This window comes from Python bivittatus, unplaced genomic scaffold, assembly GCF_059951505.1.
Source record: "Python bivittatus isolate LINGU-HERP-01145 unplaced genomic scaffold, Pbiv_v1 ctg000440_np1212, whole genome shotgun sequence".
Classification (NCBI taxonomy): domain Eukaryota; kingdom Metazoa; phylum Chordata; class Lepidosauria; order Squamata; family Pythonidae; genus Python; species Python bivittatus.
In genome coordinates, this window is record NW_028277063.1 from 9,016,503 (window position 1) to 9,026,861 (window position 10,359).

General features: G+C 33.9%; 1 protein-coding gene across 1 annotated transcript; it reads left to right on the plus strand.

Moving 5' to 3' along the window:
• Window positions 1-2,426: 2,426 nt before the first annotated feature.
• On the plus strand, window positions 2,427-6,531 carry LOC103051610 (vomeronasal type-2 receptor 26-like). The gene is made up of 4 exons (XM_088142499.1): window positions 2,427-3,257; window positions 4,267-4,515; window positions 4,976-5,102; window positions 5,630-6,531. Exons 1-4 carry the CDS (start codon window positions 2,427-2,429, stop codon window positions 6,529-6,531), a joined length of 2,109 nt encoding a protein of 702 aa, XP_087998625.1.
• Window positions 6,532-10,359: the final 3,828 nt, after the last annotated feature.

The window sequence follows — 10,359 nt, forward strand, 5'->3', positions numbered from 1 at the left end:
TACGTATGTGAATACCACATCTTGTAAATCTCTCTCTGTGTCTCTCTCTCTCTGTCTCTCTGTTAAGAGAGGAAACCTCCAAAATTTCGGCTTTCTTCACAACAGCAAGAATCCCTATGTTTCTCCTTCTTCCTTCTCCTATAGATGAATATTGTTTAAAATGAATCAGTTATTTTTAGTATTATTTGCACAGTATTCCCCAAATCTTAGTTAATCAGTTGTTGGCTTATTAATTTAAAAGTTCAATTTTCCACTTTTAGAATGCATAAACCTGTTTAATCATGTATTCTGAAAGATACAATGAGTGCGCTCTCTCTCTCTCTCTCTTTCACTCTCTGTATGTATATGTCCATGTGTGTGCTGGCATGTGTATATATATTCATTAATTCTGTGGATCTGTTGGAATAGAAGCTTTCTGAACCAACAAATTTTACACAATAAAAAGATGAATTAATCTTTAAGAGTGGTAAATTCATTTTTATTTATACTCCCAGTCATGTAGTTGATCACTTAGATAGGTGATGGGCTTCACTGGATGTTTTCAAGTAGAGACTAGACATCTGTCTGTTGGACATCCTTTAATTTAGTCTCCTGGAGCCCTCTTCCATCACTAGAATTCTGTGATTCAGTCAATAAACATTAAAATTACATTCTGCATTGAATTTTAAATTTTCTTGATTTTTTCCTTTTTTGTTCTTACATTCTTCACTCCCTTCTCTTACTATTTGTAGCATTTCTTGTTCCATCCCCGTCTTTTTTCTAGTGTCATGTCTTTCGCTTGCAATATACATTACTACATTATAAACTCTCCATCAAAATAATACTCTTAATTGCAGTCGTATTTCTTTAGCTTCAGATTCTCATAGGATTACTTTATGTAGTATAGTTCCAACATATGGACTCTTTAACTTTTTAGTATAATAATGTCTCCAGAAGATTTCATTTCCCTTCCCACCTTCTTGGTAAATATCTTTCTTATCTGTATGGTCACTGGTGAAAGGTTTTACCTATTCATTTTATTTGAACTTATTATTTATATTCTGTTCTATTTCAAACATCTCATATATCATGTTTAAATCTTCTAGACATAATCAGTAGTATTACGTGCAGTGAATTAAGACAACTTGAAGATAAAAGACAGTTCATAGCACTATCCCATTTCGTTAATTGCTAATACTGGGAATTTCTTCCCTCCCTTCTCCTTTGCAGAGTTGTGACAAAGAATTACCAGCATGTTCTAGCCTTGGTATTTGCTGCAACTGAGATAAATGAAAATCAACAGTTCTTGCCTAATATCTCCTTGGGATTCCACATCTCAGAAAGCTATTTTAATGCAAGGAGATACTATCACATCGCCCTAGATTTTTTCTCAGCAGCGCATACATTAATTCCTAATTATAAGTGCAGTAATCAGAGCACCCTGATAGCAGTTATCGGGGGACTGGGCACAGATACCTCCTGCCATTTGGCTGCCATTTTGAACGTCTATAAGTTACCTCAGGTATAAAGGGAAAGTGGAATGTCAGTTTTTTAGATTTATCACCATGTTTTTCTTTTACTTGCCTTTCATAAAGTGGATTGAATGAAAGTTTCTTCATAAAAAATACGTTAACAAGCACTCATGTTTACATAAATAACAATAATAATAATAATATCCTAATTCATTACAAAAAATATAAAGCAATCTACTTTCCTTAGTCATTTCTCTATAAATTGTAATGGTAAGTTCAGATTCTGAGATAGATGTATATCCCATTCACCTGCACATTCCTCAGCTTTTATGGAAATGAATCTCCTTCTCACTGCTTCACAGAGAAGCCATGAGTAAAATTGTTGAAATGTTTCCAATTTAATAAGCTGATAGGTAAATTGGATTCCAAAGTGAAAGCAGTAGAGTTGCTGAAATTTCTGTAAACTTATTCCATTCCCTTTCAATAAATCTTGTGAAAGGAAATTGAAAAAAAAAAAAAAAAACATTTTTGGTAGAAATTGGCTGCCAAGAGCTTGAAATATATAGGCCTCACAAAAATGTGACAGGAGTGATAGTCAAAGCAATGTATAACAAATGCATATTTAAATAATCATAGAATCATATAGCAGCCGATTGATGAATTTGAATTATTTAAATAATTTCCTATAGTGATTCTCACATTGCAAGCTATACTTTTATTACATATTACTTATATGTGTGAGTAAATCATCTATGAAAACTTAACATATGTGTTTCAAGATCTTCTTGGGTACTTGAATAAGGAGAACTTAAATTATTTTGCAAACTTTACTGAGAAGGGAACCATTTAAAAAAGAAATCTTAAGGTTCCAAAATACAACAATATAGATATATCACCTGACTTTCTAATTTGTTCATAAAAGAGTTTCACTTTTTTCCTCAATCCCAGTTCAGCTATGGTGATTTTGCTCCCAGGATGAGGGATCAGTCCCAGTTTGTTTCTCTATACCAGCTGGTTCCAAATGAAATTCATCAGTACAAGGGAATTGTCCAGTTGCTTCTGCATTTCAGATGGAAATGGATATGCCTAATGATCTTTGATGATGATGGTGGAGAACTTTTTTTGAAGAACCTGCTCCCAATGCTTTCTCAAAATGGCATCTGTCCTGCCTTCATTGCAAGGATTTCCGTATTAGTTTTTTTCAAGGACTATGCAAATGCACAAATAAAATGGCATAAAATATTACTAGATATTTTAAAGAGTGAGGCTAATACTATTGTTGTCCATGGAGAAACTAGGACTATGTTATCTTTGATGATTGTGCTGAATGCAGGAGATTCTAAAAATGAAAAACTATTTGGTAAAGTATGGATTATGGCAGCACAGTTGGATTTTGCAGCACTGGTCTTACATAAGGATTTGGATATAGAAATCTTCCATGGTGCTTTAGCCTTCACACCCCACTCACATGAGATACCAGGATTCCAGCCTTTTCTTCAGAGCTTAAATCCTCACCTGGCTAAGAGAGATGGCTTCATCCAGACATTCTGGGAGCAGGCATTTGGCTGTTCCTTGCTAAACTCTGATACTGAGGGGAACATTCAGAGCAGCTGCACTGGGAAAGAGAGGTTAGAAAGCTTACCAGGGCCTTTCTTTGAAATAAGCATGACTGGTCACAGTTACAGTATTTACAATGCAGTCTATGCCTTGGCAAATTCTATACATATCATTGATTCCAGTGTTTCAGCACTCAGAAAAACATTTGCCGGAAGACGAATAGAAGATGGAATTCTACAGCCATGGCAGGTAATACCTGTTAAAAACCTATGAACAGGTCTAAATTAAGAAGCCATTACAGGTAATTGTCCTTGAAAGTTATTGTTAAGATGAGACTGCAAAGATTGTATGTTATCAGTGATATGTATCCTGTTTTAATATTCTGAAGAATGTATTGACATGCAATTCCTCCACAATAGTCTTCAGTGCTGTTCATTATTATTTTTATCTTGAACTTGTATACAAATAAATGTACTGTACAATGTTGGAAAATTAAAGTAGTCACCTTCAAAGTGAGCAGAAAAATACACACTTGACCTTAGGTAAATGGCCAAGAAGATTTTACCAGATTTAATTATATGCTCCTCAAGAACAAGAGCAGCATTATATTTACAGCTCTGTTTGAAAAGAATTATGGTGACAACTTGTTCTGTCTATATACCTATGGACAATGGGTATATATACCCAAGGACAGTGTACCCATGGACCCATATGTACCCATGGACAATGTAAATATGCCCATGGACAATACCCACAGACAATGTACTAAGTACATTGTAAATCAATGGGATTTTTCTTATTATTTTATTTATTTATTATTTATCATATTTATATAGCTGCCCATCTCACACAAGGTGACTCTGGGTGGCGTACAACAATTATTGCACTTTTGACACTCTCACTTGGATAATTAATATACAGAGAACACAAACAGAACTTCTAACCTTTACAAATTCCATTTTCCCAAGCAAAGTCCATATTATTGCCAAGAGAACCCATATCTCCATGTAGTCATCAGGACTTGCATTCAGCTCAAGAGAATCTAGACCATATATTTAAACAACTAGTTAATTCTTATAATCTAATAATATTGGATTTTTATTTATTTATTTATTATTAAATTAATATATCTTGTTTTAACCATTATGGAGCAGAGTGGCATGCAACCTTTAAATAAGCATGTCAAGAATTATGCTGTAAATAACTGAGCAATAAGTAAAAATCTGCTGAATATATTGGAGTTAGTATTCTAAAAAAGTCATCAATTTTGTCTTCTCACCTCCATCATATACTAAAGAACTTCTCATTTAACAACACTGTTGGAGAAATCATTCACTTGAATGAGCATGGAGAATTTACTGTTGGGTTTGATATTACAAATGTAATAACTTTTCCTAATAAATCCTTTGTTAGAAGAAAAGTTGGAAAAATGAATCCTTGGTTGGGTCAAGGCACAGAATTCAGTGTCAATGGGGATTCTATCATCTGGCCCAGCAACTTTAATCAGGTGGGAATTTCTTGCCATTTTTAGAATCAATCATTCATTTATAAAAGATTTTCCATTCTTTTTAAGGGGACCTTATTATACAATTCTTTGCATGTTTATCAGCTAACTAATCCTACCTAATGAAAATCACCAGGTTTGAGTAAGATTTATAGCAGCCATACAAATAGTGGATCCATTGGCAATTTAAATTAATATTGATTGTTTTACAAAATTCACAGAGTGTACTCTAAATTGCTACATGTAGCTGTGATGACTGTATTGGATACATAAGCTGATGGAAAGCACATTAGAAAACATAATGCCTCCAAAAATTCAATTCTTCTCAAATCCAAACAAACAACATTCAGAAAAGTGGTGTTTTCATATGATGAGATGCCATATTTATTTTCTTTAAAACCAAACATCAATAAATAAAAATTATTTATTTCTCAGTGGTATTATCTTCATCCCACTCATACAGGTAATGCCCCTTTCTCTCTGCAATCCCATCTGTCCTCCTGGTTGTCATAAGAAAAAAAAGGAAGAGAAGCCATTTTGCTGCTATGATTGTGTTCCATGTCCAGAAGGAAAGGTTTCTCCCCAGACAGGTATAATATTTATAGTCCATGGTATTATCAAGCCTTCTGCATACATCAGTTCTGATAAAAGAGAAATGAGAAAACAGTGACACTTTCCTTCATCCTTAAATTGTCTGTTTACACTGGCATATGTTTAAATAGTATCTGAACAATTCATTGAGAACTATCACATTCCATTGTTCTGAATATCATTCACTTTATTCTGGAATTTTGCTTCAGTACATTTTGCTGGGGTCTCTTAGAATTCTTATCTTAATTCTTAACTTCCCAATTGAAGGTATCACCAGATATCTAAGTGCTTTTAAAATATTCCCATTCCTCCAGGCTCTGTGGGCAAAGTAGTACTGTGAGCAACATTTGGAGGGGGAAACGGGGTATCATTAAATTTGTTATGGCTTCAACACACATGGATAATCATATCAGTTAAGAGTCTGATTCCCTCAAAGAGTATCAAGAACATACCTTGGCAGATAGTCTGCAGCTGAAAAATGGAACATGTAAATCTGTTCTGACAGTTCAATTATTCTTTCCTATAGACGTGGATTCCTGCAACACCTGCCAAGAAGATCATTATCCAAACAAGGAACAAAATCAATGCATTCCTAAGGTGTTTTCCTTCTTGTCTTATGAGGAGCCTTTGGGGATGGGCTTAGCTATTTCTGCATCTTTCTTTTTTTCCATCACAGTTTGGATATTATGGATTTTTATAAAGTATCGCAACACTCCTATTGTCAAAGCCAATAACAGGAGCCTCACTTACACCCTCCTTGTCTTCCTTCTGCTCTGCTTCCTGTCTTCATTGCTCTTCATTGGCCAACCTCAGAATTTGACTTGTCTTTTCCGGCAAATGGCTTTTGGAATCATCTTTTCTGTGGCTGTTTCATGTGTGCTGGCAAAAAATGTTACTGTGATTGTGGCTTTCCTGGCCACCCAACCAGGATCTGGAATGAGAAAGTGGATGGGGAAAAAACTAGCCAATGCTATAATTCTTTGCTGCTCTTCTATTCAAGCAGGGATATGTCTTATCTGGCTGGCTACTTCTCCCCCATTTCCTGATTTGGATATGCACTCAATGGCTGAGGAAATTGTGTTGGAGTGTAATGAAGGCTGGGCTGCTCTGTTCTATTGTGTCCTGGGCTACATGGGATTCCTGGCTTTTGTCAGCTTCCTTGTGGCTTTCCAGGCTAGGACATTACCTGACAGTTTTAATGAAGCCAAGTTCATCACCTTCAGCATGTTGGCCTTTTGCAGTGTTTGGTTATCCTTTATTCCTACATACCTGAGCACCAAGGGAAAATATATGGTAACTGTGGAGATCTTCTCTATCTTGGCTTCCAGCATTGGGCTGCTGGCTTGCATCTTTTTCCCCAAATGCTACATTATTTTGCTGAGGCCAGAACTGAACAAAAGAGATGAAATAATAAAAAGAAAAAGATAAACTCCTAAGTAGTTAAACAAGAAATCAAAGAGGGCTTCAATCATAGATCATAAATATAATAACAGTATAAGCTCCAATTTAATGATAGTTGAACCTTGTCAGAAGAAGAGAAAATCAACTGTTTGTCAAACTCAAATAACTGTTGATGCAAAGCAATCTTTATGCCCTTTAGTGCCAGAAGATCCAAACATGGTTAACCCCAAATGTGGTAAATGTAAGAATGTCATTACTGAGCTGTTTAATATACCCTGGAATCCTAACCCTGTGCCCAAAAAATTGGCCTTCAAAAATTACCCACAACCTAAATGAATATTATTTCAATTGGAATGGAAATTGCATTTTGTTCACTTGATCCAACACTTAATTCCATCAATTACTATAAATATGATTAGTAAGGTTGAGTACCTATTTTAACTATTTTAAAGCAAAATCAATTTTTACATTTAAAGCAATAGAAATGGCAGATAGTATATTCAGTCTCAAGGATTCCATATATTTAAAAAATCTGTCATAGTATCTTGTTTTTACAAAATACAGCCAAGTAAACATCAACCCTGCAAACATAAAGACCAGCCAATCAATTCATCAGGGAAAATAATAAACCAGGCAAATCAAGCAACAAAACCTAATAATGTAATGCTTGCCCCTGACATGGAAGCAAATGGTACAACAAGAGAAACAAAGTTGCAGAATAGATCTAATACCGAGTCTGATTCAAATTGGCAACAAATGAGATACATGGAGGACAATGAATTAGGTGGTAACCCAGACAATCCAGTGGCCTTCATAAGGTACCCCAAGTCCATCCAAAATTCACCAGTGTGTAATTCTAGAAGTAGGAATCATTGTGCTATTTTTGACAAGGAGGGAATATTAAATCACATTGATGTTGAAAATGGACTATTTCAGAATATAGCCCTAAACACTTCACTTTGAAAATAATTTCCTGGAATATTGCTGGTTAGGTTAATAAGTGTAATGATATTTCTTTCACTCAATATTTAAGTTATTTTGATATTATTCTGTTACAGGAAACTTGGGTGCACAATCATTTTTATCTTCAGGGCTTTATTCCATTTGTTGTAAAGGCTTCTAGAACTTCCAAAAAAGGGCATAACAATGCAGGCTTAGCAATCCTTTTCTCAAGTGCTTTAAAGCATAAACAACCTTAGTAGAGCTTTATGAAAAATATGCTATTACAATCCAATTAAAATTAAAGCATTTTGATTTAATAATTATAAATATTTATCTTTCACCAGTTGAAACACGATTCCAAATTAAACATATTTGGACAGAATTGGAACAATATATATACAATCTGGTCTTAAAATTCCCCATACACATTTTGTGATTCTGAGTGATTTAAACACCAGAATTGGTCCTAATAATGAAGCATTGGTAGCCAGGTTCCCTTATTTATCTGCCAAACCTTGGGGAAGTAGATTGTATGACAGACAGGCTAAAGATCAGAACATCAATTATGTTGGTTCTTGTTTAATCAGACTTTGTAATAACTTACATCTAATAATTTTAAATGGTATAATGGTACATGATCATCCTGGTGAATTCACGTTTACTTGTGGGTGGGAAGCAAGCGTGATAAATTATTGTTTAACATTGTCTAATTCAATTTCCTTGGTAAGATTATTTAATGTCAGCTTTAGATCAGAAAATAATCATCAACCTATAATTTTAAGTTTGTTAACTAATGATAAAGATGTTTGTCTGACATTATTTTCCGGATCTTCTTCAAGCAGGCAATTTATATTGCAGGATTTCTTGGGCAGAACATTTAAATAATTATTTAGTTACATTTTTAAATTACTCCACTTAAGATTTTAGATCATGTATAATAAAAGAAAAAAATAATTTTGTTTAATATTCTAACAGCTAAGAAAAAATTAAGAGCTCTATATTTAGCATTTAGAAAGTTTAATTTACCACAGCCTCCTTTAAGATATTATGAAATGAAGAAAAAATATAAAATATGCAAATAAACTATTTATGGATTTTCCTTAATAATTGGTATTTGTTTCTAATGTTGCAGATAATAAAACATGACACATTGCACCATTTCCTGAGAACATGACTTGGAACACTGTAATTATATCAAATGAATACATTTTACCCTTCCTCTGACAGTCCCGTGCACATTTTCTCAAGCCAGTGAATACCTTCAGTTGCAATATCTGAAAGTTTATATAAAATATTATGGTGCACTTAAAAGTAAAATAAATAAATAAATAAAGGCTAGAATACAAGCAAAATGAAGTCCATCTGATATATTACTTTATCAGAAAAATTGAGTATTGCTGTATCTGATGAGTAATTTGAGAATTTATCTTGATCTAAAATTTTGTAATCTAATTTGCTTTTTTCAGCCTAACATTTTGATAATAATCTGCTTATTTGGATGAAGCACCCTGACTTTTATATTGCAGTTCTGTGTTCAAAAAGCATAGCTATTGTATTGTATTGTATTGTATTGTATTGTATTGTGTTTTATGTTTTATGTTTTATGTTTTATGTTTTATGTTATTATTTTATTTTTTATTTTTTGAAATAATGCAACCATAATATGTATTTAGGGAGAATGCATACATTTAGAGACATCCAAAGAAAAATTCTTTTATTAAAAATGTGGATAGCCTAATGCAGATTGAACACTGGCAAAACAAGAAAAGTCAAGAAATAGACACAGCTCTGGACAGTGCCTTAAAACAATGCATGGCATGGAAAAGGTATTTCTGCTGCAGCTTTTCCTTTCACAACTGCCCCATCCTGTCCTTACTAAATTCAAAGCACAAAAAAATCTGCTGTATGAGTGACCCCTTCCGGTTCCCATATGAACACTGCAAAACAGGGGATATAATAATCAGAGGAATTGCTACACAGTTTGACTGCCTCAATGAAATCAGCTACTTCAATGAACATTCTGAAACAGAGGTTGTAGATGTAAGGACATTTTTTTCATCTAGAGGTGCCAGTGACTAGAAGTAGGGAGTTAAGTATCCAAGCCAAGAACTGTGACTATTCCAAATGATCTAGTTCAGAAAAAAGCCTGAAAAAGAGTTTTTGAAACTAAGTTTATTGTTAGTCTTACAGAATTAAATTTTAATTCACTTCCTTCTATATTATGTTTCTATATGGTGCCAAATTCTGTTTTTCTCTCTCTTGATCATTCATTATTCCACGATTTCATTATCCCACCATAATGATAAGAGTTACTGTGCACAACAATGCATTATGGCCTGATTTAAGTAACCAGAAAGCTATTCATTGTAATAGGGAAAATTTAATTTATTTGCTTCACCTTTTTGTTAGAAAAAAGTACTAAAGACCACAGGATGCATTTGTTTTCCCCAACCTCAAGAAAAAACAATGAACATTGGATCCCCACCCTTCCATGTTTGAGTCTATCTCCTTCCAGGGTTGGGAGGATCTACTACAGTAGGGAGCAGAGAGAGAAACCCTAACCCTAACTGGAATAGCTTAAATAGGTACGGCCAAAGTGGAGGAAGGCACTAAAATCAGGAAAACTGGTTTCATTTTCAACCAGTTTATGAATGGGAGTTAAGCCCTAAGTGAAGAAAGCATGGTCAGTTCTTAACTAGTTTCTATTTACTAAAAGGGTATGCTTTTAATAAGAGGAATGAAACAAGCTTTCTTAGAATGATTTTTATTTGCCATTGTTGATTATCTTACTGAAGCACATACTTGATTCATACTGATGTATATGAGTTTTGCTAATAATCAGCAATAATTTGTTACACTGATTTGATTTAAAAAAAAAATAAAGAAAAGAAGAATCACCAGAGCTTCAGAAAC